The sequence below is a fragment of the Silene latifolia genome, chromosome 6 (genome assembly GCF_048544455.1).
Source record: "Silene latifolia isolate original U9 population chromosome 6, ASM4854445v1, whole genome shotgun sequence".
NCBI lineage: Eukaryota > Viridiplantae > Streptophyta > Magnoliopsida > Caryophyllales > Caryophyllaceae > Silene > Silene latifolia.
Window position 1 is genome coordinate 42,614,306 of NC_133531.1, and position 12,692 is coordinate 42,626,997.

The window sequence follows — 12,692 nt, forward strand, 5'->3', positions numbered from 1 at the left end:
GCTGAGGATACCCGTACCCAGATTATTTTGGGTAGACCGTTTTTGTGTACAGCTGGAGCTATTATTGATGTCAAACTCGGGCGTTTGACTCTAGAGGTAGGGGATGATGTGATTACGTTTAGTCTGCCCGAGACCTTGTCTAGACCGATGATAGAGGATACTTGTTATTCTGTTGATATTATTGATGAGTTTGCTTACGAGTTTTGGTCGGATACCTTAGTTAAGGATCCGCAGGAGTCTTTGATGTTTCTAGATGAGTGTGCAGATTTTTCAGATGACGAGGACGATGTCGAGGAGTTGCTTGGAATTACTACAGATGAGATAGAGTCGTCGACGTTCACCGAACAGGTAGAAAACTTGGCACACACTTTGTGCTCAGTCGAGGTAAAGGTCCACGAGCGTAAAGCTCTTCCCTCTCACCTTAAGTATGCCTTTCTTGATGATACTGAGCAGTTCCCAGTGATTGTGAGCGCTAAGCTCAACGACGGACAGTTAACTGCTTTATTGACTGTTCTTAAGAGAAATAGGAAGGCGATGGGATATTCGTTGGATGACCTTAAGGGTATCACCCGATGTCTCGCATGCACGGGATTGAGCTAGAGGATGATCACAAACCTTGCGGCGGGGGTCGGCGAAAGCTGAATCCGAAGATGGAGGAGGTTGTGACGGCTGAGGTTATGAAACTACTCGGCGCAGGTATTGTTTATTCAGTTAGGAATTCTAAATGGGTAAGTCCCGTTCAGGTGGTACCTAAGAAAGGAGGTACTACAGTCGTCCGAAATGAAAATAATGAGCTAATACCTACTAGACTAGTGACCGGGTGGCGGATGTGTATAGATTATCGGCAATTAAATGCCGCCACCAAGAAAGATCATTTCCCCCTTCCTTTCATTGATCGGATGATAGAGAGATTGGCTTCTCATGAGTTTTTCTCGTTATCCGGATGGGTACTCGGGGTTCTTTCGGATCCCTATTCATCCGATGATCGGAAAAGACTACTTTTACTTGTCCGAAGGGTGTCTTTGCTTATCGCAGGATGCCTTTTGGTTTGTGTAATGCCCCTGCCACCTTTCAGAGGTGTATGATGGGGATCTTTTCTGAGTATATCGAGTCTATCATGGAAGTCTTTATGGACGACTTCAGTGTCTATGGGAATAATTTTGATAATTGTTTAGCTAACCTTGATAAAGTTTTGCAGCGATGTATTGAGGTTAATCTGGTGCTAAACTGGGAGAAGTGCCATTTTATGGTAAATGAGGGCGTTGTCCTTGGGCACTTAGTCTCCAATAGGTGTATTGAGGTAGACAGAGCAAAGGTGCAAGTAATCGAGCAATTACCCCCTCCAATTAATGTTAAAGGGGTGGGAAGTTTCCTTGGTCACGCTGGCTTTTATCGTCGGTTTATCAAGGACTTCTCAAAGATTGCTCGACCGCTTACACAGCTGCTTTTAAAGGATGCTCCTTTTGATTTTAATGATGAATGTCTTTCTACTTTTAACACTTTGAAGCAGGCTTTGGTCTCTGCACCCATTATCCAGCCTCCGGACTGGAAGCTGCCTTTCGAGATTATGTGCGATGCCAGCGACTATGCACTACGAGCGGTGCTAGGCCAGCGGAAAGACAAGGCGCTGAGTGCGATTTATTATGCGAGCCGAACTCTGGATGAGGCTCAAGTGAAATATGCTACCACGGAGAAGGAGCTTTTAGCTGTTGTTTATGCGTTAGATAAGTTGAGATCGTATTTGTTGGGTTCTAAAGTTATTATTTTTACAGATCATGCAGCACTGAAACACCTTCTGAACAAGAAGGAAGCTAAGCCTAGATTGCTGAGATGGATACTCCTTTTACAGGAGTTTGACTTGAAGATTAAGGATAAGAAGGGAGCAGAAAATGTCGTAGCCGACCATCTGTCGCGTCTGACGCAACAGGAGGGGGGGATTCTCTTCCTATTAATGATTCTTTCGCTGACGACTCTTTATTTTCTGTTGATGTTTTTTCTGTGACCTCTGTGAATTCTAAGGATGGTGCTGAACCTTGGTTTGCAGACTATGCTAACTTTGTTTGTCGATCACCGCTGCCGCATTTATCTTATCAGCAGCGCAAGAGATTCTTACACGATGCACGGCAATATTTCTGGGATGACCCTTATTTATTTAAGGAATGTGCAGACGGACTCTACAGACGGTGTATTCCGCAGTGGGAGACCAAAGCTATCCTAGAAGGCTGCCATTCGGCTCCTTGTGGAGGACACCACGGTCCATCACGTACCGTGGCTAAGGTATTGCAATCGTGGTTTTTCTTGGCCAACTCTTTTCGACACTAAAGTTTTTGTTGCTAGCCGTGATGCTTGTCGAGAACGGAAACATTTCAAGAGACATGAGATGCCTCAGAACGGCATCTTAGAGGTTGAGATTTTCGATGTATGGGGCATTGATTATCAAGGGCCATTCCCGTCTAGCCAGGGGTAACAGTATATTCTCGGTAGTTTGTAGACTATGTGTCTAAGTGGGTGGAGGCGATTGCCACTCCCAATTGTGATGCCAGGACCGTGATTTAGCTGTTTCGTAAGATTATTTTTCCCCGTTTTGGTGTCCCTAGGGTCGTCATTAGCGATAGGGGTATGCATTTTAGAGAACAACAGTTGACTGCTTTGCTGTCTAAATATGGTGTCAAACACCGTAGGGGTTTGGGGTATCACCCTCAGACTAGCGGACAGGTTGAGGTCTCTAATAAAGAACTAAAAGAGATACTGAGCAAAGTAGTGTCTAAATCACGGAAAGACTGGAGTGCTAAACTAGAGGACACGTTGTGGGCTTATAAGACGGCTTTTAAGACACCAATCGGTGCTTCACCGTATCGTTTAGTGTATGGGAAGTCTTGTCATTTACCTGTTGAGCTAGAACATAAAGCTTGGTGGGCTATCCGCCAGCTTAATTATGATGCTGACTTGTGTGGTGAGAAGCGTTTATTGCAGCTAGATGCGCTGGAGGAGTTTCAGCTGAACGCTTATGATAGCTCCCGAATCTATAAGGAGAAGACTAAGCGCTGGCACGATAAGAGGATTGTACCCCGCGAGTTCCATGTTGGACAAAAGGTGTTATTGTTTAATACCCGGTTGAGATTGTTTCCGGGTAAGCTGAAGTCTAGGTGGAGTGGTCCGTACACGGTGACTGGCGTCATAAAATTTGGATCGATTGAGTTAGAGGACTCCGATGGGAATCGCTTCAAAATTAATGGTCATCTTGTGAAGCACTATTATGGGGCTGATGCTGTTGTTGGTCGCGTCGAAGTTCTCTTTTTCGACGCGATGGCGGAGAGTGATGTTTGATGCTTATAGGTCGTGCGAGACCTCATAAACCTGCGCTTATCGGGAGGCAACACGATTGTAATTTGTTGTGTTTGTTTTTGGAACTTTTGACACTCTTTATTTCTGTTTGGTGTGCGTTCGAACAATTTTAATAGCGTTTATGCGTAATTTATACAGCACAGGTACCGTACCGTTGCTTACTGATGCAGCAGCCTTCGATCGAGTAGCCTTCTTGCTCGATCGAGTGGTCCTTCCCCTTCAAAGCTCTCAATCGAGCTCTTACCTGTTCGATTGAGTTTATGCGCCGCTAAAAGCCTCGATCGAGTGATACTTGTCTCAATCGAGTACCGTGTTCTTATCGATCGACCTGATCCTTTGTCGATCGAGAGCCCTACTACCCTCTCTATCTGGTTCGGTTTGGGGAGGCCCGTGGTCTGCGCGCTTTTGTAAGTTTTCGGCTCTCTCTCTCTCTTTAGTCTGCATCTCTTTTCCTTTACTTTGTACAATGGGGACATTGTACAGTTTGGTTTGTGGAGGGTATGCATCCATATCGTGTCTGCATGTTGTTTTTATTGCATTTCTGTTATCACGTTTACTTACGTTTGCATTGTTTTTATCTCAAAAACTTAAAAACTTCGAAAACAAAAATCGAAAACAAAAAAATCATGTTTATTTTTGCATTTTAGGTTGAGTCTGATTGGAGTTTTCCATTGCTGATAACTATCTTTTTGCTTAAGCCTTGCATTGTTTCACATCTCTTAGCAAAAGTCTTTGCAATTTCTCGAATTTCGTTTCAAAATTCGTTGAACAAGTAGACTTGACTTGAAATTTTGGCAAACTACAATATCTTTCTGAGGTTTAGAGCTTTATAACTGGTGTCATCCATGACCAGTTCATGTAGGAAGTGAGTAGTTACTCCTTATAAGGCATGTAACATCAATTTGCATAAGCATGAGTTTAGTCTACTTAGTACCTGTATGCATTCGGGTATGTGGTTGGTGACGCATGTTTGGAGAGGCAACCCCTTTATTTCATTTTACCCATGAGCTCCACATAGCCAAATTGCCTATTTTGTCCCTATTTAGCTACAATCCACATTTTTCCTACCCTAGCCGAGCTAGTAATGGTAGCTATGTTGGGAATGCGTTGATTTGCAATTGGTTATTATATCTTCTCTTGATATGGATGGGTGAAGGAAATGAAGGAGGAATATTGAAAAAGAATTGAAGGAAAATGAAAAAAAAAGAAAAGAGAAATCCGAAAAGAAATATGAAAGAAAAAAAAAATCATATGCGGAAAATGAAAAGACTGTATGTTGTGATTTATGCTCCCATGTTTAATCTATATCTTATGGGGAGTTGATAATTTTATGGTGATTAGGGAGCTGTGTGCATCCAATTTGCACTATTTCGTATTGATTTGTATGGCGTTTGAAGTAGGGAAGTTGTATAATTTGGATCCGTTGTTGCTATCCTGGCTATTAACCCCACATATCCAAATTCATTTTAGCCCCTTCTTACCTATTACCTCACTTACCCATATGTAAGTCCTCGGCATGTGTCTTGGTCATCAGTTTGGTTGGAATGCATATGTACGGTTGTAGAGACTTTATTCATGTTAGACTGCATGCATGTTCTTATAGGTTGCAGTTAGGTGAGTGTTCTTTATTCTTTCTATCTTATATTATATATCACCCTGTGCCTAATTGTGTGACTGAGCGACCCGTGAGAGTCCATTTCTAAAAGTCTTGCAAGGTCAAAAGTTCAACGTCTTTTTGAAATATGCATAAATTCGTTTGCCTTGATATTGAGCTATCAGTAGTTGATTCTTATGCATTAAATGGTTTAAGTCGACGGTCTTCAGTTTGTCTGTGTTCTACTCCTATCCATTTAGTCCTAGCTAGTTGCATTAGTTTGCTTGAGGACAAGTAAAGGTTTGGTTTGGGGAAGTTTGATGTGTGCATTTCTTATAGACCTTTTTAGGCCTTTTTAGCACACATTTCTATGCTTATTTCGTAGTATTTCACTATAAATGCCCCGAATAGTCTACTCTGGTCTGTTTTGCGTTATTTACAGGTACAAACCGGAATGACTGGAAATCAGCCTATTTGCGGTCCTCCAAGCTTGCTTAAGAGAGTCGGCGTGAAACCTTACCGTCTTGAGACGCGTGAAGGCATCCAAGGGATTAGGAGAACACACATGAAGTCAAGAACCCCTCGATCGAGATGTCCTGTTCTCGATCGAGTTAATACAAAGGTGAAGGCCTCGATCGAGATGTCCTGTTCTCGATCGAGGGATATACTTAGGGAAAGCTCTCGATCGAGCAACTGTGGAGTTCGATCAAGAGGCCACGCGCTGATGGGCTTTGGATCGATTGTGTTGTTATTTTATACGCTTTGTTTCTTTGCTATTTTTCTTATAAATAGGCAAGGAATACTAGAGACCTAATCATCATATTTAAGACGTAAAACGGAGACTGTTGCTTTAGTTTTTGGATCAGAAATACTTGTCATCGCCATTTCTCAATTCCTCCTTCGTCGAATTCGGTATTATCATTAATATAATTTTAGTTCAGTTTCATTTATCATGTTATCTATTGTCATTTGCTTCGCTATTGTTGCTCCTCATTTCGATCATGAATAGCTAATCGTTTTGCTAGGATTTAGGGTAGCCATGGCGTAGGAAGGACGATTTAATTAGAATACCCGTAGTCTAGTTGTTTGCATCTGCTGCTTTAACATCTTTTAATTGTTTGAGTCGACGCACTCAATTGACTGTCTCGATATCCCCTTCTCCTAGATCGAAAGATTGGAAAAGGAGTAGTTCTGCAGCGTTTCATTAGGATTTATGCTAGCTAGGGCGAAAGCTAAACTAGTATTGCCTAGGGCGAACTAAGGACCGAAAGGCGACGTTTATTACCCACAGCGTGAATTTAGGGCATTTACGATTTAGTCCGGACTTTAGAAGCCATGGTGAACTGACAATCCTAGTATTTTTCCCTCTTATTCATCTCTATTTTATTTCTTTCTCATTCCTTTTACTCTCTCCTTTGCTCGTAGTTTTTTAGAAAAACAAACAACAAACCCCCCATTTTGGTTACTTTCGACAGACCTAGTTGACTATAGGATTCCAATCTCCCTATGGATTCGATACCCAACTGCCTCTGCTACATTTAGTTGAGACCCGTTGGTTTTATCTTTGACAGGGTTGCGACAGCCGTGTCAAAGGAGATGCCTTAGAGCTGCATGGTCAGTAAAAACAGTAACTTCTGACCCAATCAAATAAGAACGAAATTTCTCTAAAGCATAAACTACAGCTAGCAGCTCTTTTTCAGTGGTGGTGTACTGTTGGAGTAAGTGTCCCCGACAATAATGCGATCACAATTGTCGATCATATTGATCACATATTTAAATCTCATACCAAGAATACGAAAGGGATGATACATTACATATATAGTCAACTGGTCCACACATATCGGTAATGATTGGCTGGCTAGAGTTTGACATTATTGTCGTGCGACGGTGGTGATCAGTTGATCCCTTGAGGTCACACCTAAAGGACGATTCCCTTAATTGAAAAGGTTAATTAATTGTATGTCGATACAGATTAATTAATTCCTTAAAATTGAACAAATTATTATCATAAGAGAGAAAATGACATCTTATTATAATGTGATTAAATAAGATTTTATTTAGTAATTTAAGAAGTTATATTACTAAAATTAATCGATGTTTGCGAAACACGCGAGATGAGAATGATAAGTTAGTTATAATTACAAGATGTTGTGAATTATACTAACTAGTATTTAAATGACCATTTTATGAGAAAGTAATTTTGAATTACTAGTCAATTTGTTAAATGTGATTTATTTAATTTGTAAATGATATTTAATTTGTTAAATATGCATTTTAAATTAAAACATGACATAAGACATGTCACATGTCACATGACATACAATTGTACAATTGACAAAAATAAAATTGACTCCATACTACATATAAACCGAAATTGGTGGGCAAATTTTAGAAGTTTTGTCTTATTCATTTGTCTATGACACTTGATAGTGACATGACTATGGACAAAGGCTTACACAATTTGTCTTGTGAAGACAAAAAGTAAAAAGAAAATTGTTCCATATACCATATAGACCACCAGTTTTTGTAGAGAGGATTGAGAGGTTTTTCTTAAAAATTTTCATTCCTCTTATGTTTTATGATAAACAATAAACTTCTCTCTCTTGTTCTTCATAAAATTCATTTTTATGAATCTAATTTGTACAAATCAAACACTAATAATACTAGTAGTAGTAGTATATGAGTATTAGTAATCGATTTTAAGGTAACTCACATTACAAATATCTAGTACATGTTAGTTTGTGGGATTTTGGGATAGTCTTGGGTGCTACTAATTGGAGGGCTTCTATTTTGAAGTCATGAATGTTCATCCATTATTGGAAAGCTCAATAACTAACAATAAGAAGATCTTGTTGGTGCCCATAAGACCGAAATTATCATAGTAAGGGTTGATGATTTCTTCTCTTTTAATTTAAGTTTGCATGCATAAAATTTGTATTTAATTTTATGACTAAATTAAATTGAAACATATATGAATATATTGTATAATGAGATATAGATTTCTAACAAGCGGTATCATGAGCCTTAGGTTGTTTGCATGCAAATCGGTTATTGTTTTTCCGAGTTATAAGATTAACAAACAAAACTTATAAATTTGTGTTTATTATGATATATCACGAAATCAATTATGCATGTTAAAGTTTCTGATCCTAAAATGTATTTAGGATATTTTGGTTAATTTATGGATTTTTTATTGTTCATTTTATATAATAATGGCATTAAAATGTGATTTTTATGATAAAAATGTCATTTTTGGACGAAAAATAGCTAAACTTCGATTTTTCCAGTGGTTTTTAGGTATTTTTTCACATATATTATATTTTGATGATCTGTAAATTTTCATAATTTTTGGAGTTCTTATGCTCGAAATATGGATTTTTCATGATAAAATCGAATTTAAATGGAAAAATAGGTTAATATGAGTAATATTTCGAATCTGATCATAGAAATTTAGATGTTGTCACATGCAATTTTATAAGATGTGTGTAAAATAATTGGCTATAATGAAGTCTTTATGCATGATTTATGAATTTTTGATGAAACATAACATAAATAGTGACTTTAATTAGTGAAAAATTGCTAAAACATACTTCATGACTAAGGAAAAACGTCACATGTTGCATTTTATCACCTATTTCAGATCTAAAAGTGAAATTTAAATTAAAATAATTTTTCTCATAATTTTATGATAATATTTGATAAAACAGATAAACCGCAACATTGTTTTTCTCGATAAATTTTCGAAATTTTTAACCTAAGTTTTTGAACATTATGAGTGTCATGGTAATTTTCCAGAATGTTCATGAGTTTAAAATTTCAAATTTCAAATTTATTTGAAATTTTTATGATTTATTTGAAGTTTATGGCATTTTATTGTAATTTTGAGTCCATTTATGAACAATTTTAAGAAATATAAGTTAATTATTGTCAATATGTTAGTGGAGACTAATTTTGAGTCCTAAGTTGGTTAGGGTAATTAACTTGTACATAAATATGATTTTATGTAATTATTGTGATTTTAAAAGGTTGAATCACGCAAATCCGTAAAAACCAATTAATATACGATATTGGCTCCTTAAAGGCGATTTAGCATAAAATTGGGCATGTTCATACATATTATAATGCTGCATTTTATTTATGATTGTCATAATTTTATTTGATGTAATTTTGAAATTATGTAATTTTACTTAGTATGATCTTAGTTTTAAAATTGATATTACCCGAAATGTATGGGAATATCGATTCGGTTGTAATTTATTGTGATCTCGTATCACCGTTTTGTAATTTAATAGATTTATTTTATTTTAATTACAAATGTATAATAAGAAATTATGTAGTTTGTTATGTAATTTATTTATTCCGGAGTTCCTTGAAGACGGTGTCACTCGAGAAGGCGATCCATTAAAGAAAAGTGTTGCCTTGAAAAGCCTGCCAAGACCGAAGTTCAAGGGACCAAAGGAATTGGTTTCCGAATTTGTAATAGTTTATTAGATTTACTATTTTAGGAAGGCCATACTAGGATTTTAATTTATGCTTTGCATTTTATTTATATGTTGCATGCATCGCTAAATCGCCATAACTAAAACATGCATTATCATTTAATCGAGTATTTCGACCGTGTCAATTACAATTATCGTAGTTCACCGCTTTAGTTCACTTAAAACGTGATAGATAATAAATTGACATGACCTCTCGCTAAAATAAACAATTGAGACTTAGCCTTACCAAAAAGTAGAAACCATGAAAACCTATTTCATGAGGGAGTGTGCTCGGCCCTACCGGGGTACAAACCTTGTTACGTAGGGGAAGTGGGTGATAAATGTCTATCCACCGAATTCATGTTGATAAGGGATGAATCGGTTCTACCGTGCCCAAGTTGATGTGGATTTGGATCATGGACACATTTCTTCGAAATTTGGATTGAGCTCAACGGAAGTATTTGTGACCGTAGTCGCATGTGTTCCGGGCTAAAGATAAATATTAATGTAATTTTATCGACCAAGAGTTCTAAAAGTAGAATCGATTAAAGAGTTAATCCATCGAGTTATATTGCTAAGGGATGAATCTGTGGGAAATAATCTGTATACTCCCCTTAATATTGAAGGATTATAACGAATTTAACAATGATGATTAAAGGTCATAAACAAAATACATAAACAAAGTATAAAGGATTCAGAATTAACCTTCGGTCCTAGCAAAATTGGCCTAAGAACAATATCAAAATTGATATTCGCCTATCAGTTGCACCCAAGACGATATGAGATATGCCCTATTGATTGTGCTAGAATCGATCTAAAATTTTCTGTAAAATTTAGTTGTTTTTTGTGTTTTTCTGATGAGAAAGATGAGACAAGGTCAAGAAAAGGAATTAGGGTAGAATAATTCTCTCCCTTTCTTTCTTATACTGGCCGAAAATTAGGATGAATAATACTTTCCTATTTTCGGCCCAACTGGCCGAAATAAGGAGTATATTCTCCTTATTTTTGGTCTTTCCAAAAATATATAAAATGTGTTGAATTGTCATCTAGTGAGGATCGAACCCATGACCTTTTAGTATGTGTACCCTCACTATTACCACTATGACACATTCATCTTGTTGATATTAAATATAACTGATTATATTTAATTACGAATTAACAAATTAATTCGTCCAAGCTAACATTACATATATTTAATTAAATATAACTTATTATATTTAATTTACGAATTGACAGTTAATTCGTCTCAACTAATATTATTTAATTTTCATTAAATAATTATCTCATCAACACATTGACTAACTTTTTAGTCATATTGGGCATCAATGTGATTATATTTCTATAACCACATTTCTCAAACACATCCTATAGGTGTGACCTTTAGGGACCAGTTGATCACCGCCATCTGTATGATAATAACGTCAAACTTTCTAGCAAGCCAACCGTTATTAGGTAAACGTTAATCAACTGATTAAATATACGAAGTATACCCTTGTAAACCTGTAAGAGATTTACAAATGTTATCACACTAATTTGTGGAGGACACAAGTTCCAACAAACTCCCACTTGTCCTCACAAGTGTATGTGCGATAACCGATTCTCATATCCTATAAAATTTCTCCCACTCAATGTAAAACAATTTGCAAATCCGAATTCACAAAGGTCGTATTTTACAAGCGATCAATATCAAGAGTGGTTTCCCCGACTAGAGAGTAACTTAACTGATAAACGAATCAACATTCGAGCATGGCCATGCATTTCAGTTACAACTCCTCGAGTGGCCCTGAGAAATAACTATACCTGATAAGGGTTGGATATTTTCCTCAACTCGAATCCTGCAGATGTAAGCACAGTATGAAATGACCCAGAAAAAATCTACTTAGCCTCCAGTTACGGCAGACCGTGAGAAAAAGCCCAAAGTCACCCAAAAACTGTCTTAATCTCAAGAGACAGTCGATAGTCAAAAGAATCGACTCTAGGAACACAATGGATGTCCTATCCACGACCTGGCACCGAATGTTATTAAACATTTAGGACTCCATTACGTTGTCACAAAAAGTTGTCCTACGAGGTATCGTCATAATCTCGCATCTGTGATCGATCAGTCAACCGTTTGACTTATGGCTCGTTGAACCCACCATCAATCGACTGCACAATATAATAGCCGGAGTTATCAGCTCACATTGGCGATTACGGACCAAAACAAATATAATGTAATTCAGTTCACTTTGTGGCGTTCAATATTGTCAGTACAATCCACATGAAAAACAAAATATTATAATAAAACGATGAAGTTATAAATAGTATATGAAAAAAGATAATGTATCAAATCCATAATCAAGTACTACAACTTAGGAACACGTTTAATTCCCATGGAAATGACGTGCCCTACATGCTTATCATAATTCAACGATTCAGTAGTAGAATCTGCTACAACACACTAAGAGTGAAGACGAACCGGACTGAGATCCGTTTGGAAGCTAGCATCTGCGTAACCGGTTGCGCATAGCTTAGTATCTCCTCCATAAGTCAATACCCAATCCTTAGTCCTCCGTAGGTACATGGATTCTTTTTGTACCGACTCGTCATACTCAATGCATATGCCACGTCTGGACGTGTGCATATCATGGCATACATGATTGATCCTATATCTGATGCATAAGGAACACGACTCATGCGCTCAACCCCTTCAGGCGTCGTGGGTGACTGAGACTTGCTCAACTGCATCCCAGACGTCATTGGAAGGTTCCCCTTCTTGGAGTTGGTCATGCTGAACCTTTCAAGAACCTTATCCAAATAAGACTCTTGACTAAGTGATAACGTCCGTCGTGATCTATCTCGGTAGATACGGATTTCCAAAATGCGCTATGCCTCACCCAGATCTTTCATCTGGAAATGGTACTTCAACCATTCTTTAATCGAAGATAGGAGAGGAATGTCATTCCCAATCAAGAGTATGTCATCGACATACAATATCAAGAATATAATCTTGCTCCCACTCGACTTGATATATAAGCATGGTTCTTCGACCGATCGAGTGAAACCATACTCTTTTATCACTTGGTCGAAACGATGATTCCAACTCCGAGAAGCTTGCTTAAGTCCATAAATGGAACGCTTAAGCTTTCATACTATCTTAGGATGCTCAGGATCTATGAAACCTTCGGGTTGCATCATGTACAACTCTTCCTCCAAATAACAGTTTAAGAAGGCGGTTTTCACATCCATTTGCCAAATTTCATAGTCATGAAATGCAGCAATCGCTAAGATTATCC

At 37.6% G+C, this 12,692-nt stretch overlaps 1 protein-coding gene across 1 annotated transcript; it reads left to right on the top strand.

Moving 5' to 3' along the window:
* Positions 1 to 650: 650 nt before the first annotated feature.
* Positions 651 to 3,327, top strand: LOC141588016 (uncharacterized). The gene is made up of 4 exons (XM_074409476.1): positions 651 to 728; positions 1,511 to 1,894; positions 2,020 to 2,123; positions 2,598 to 3,327. Exons 1-4 carry the CDS (start codon positions 651 to 653, stop codon positions 3,325 to 3,327), a joined length of 1,296 nt encoding a protein of 431 aa, XP_074265577.1.
* The last annotated feature ends 9,365 nt before the right edge of the window (positions 3,328 to 12,692 follow it).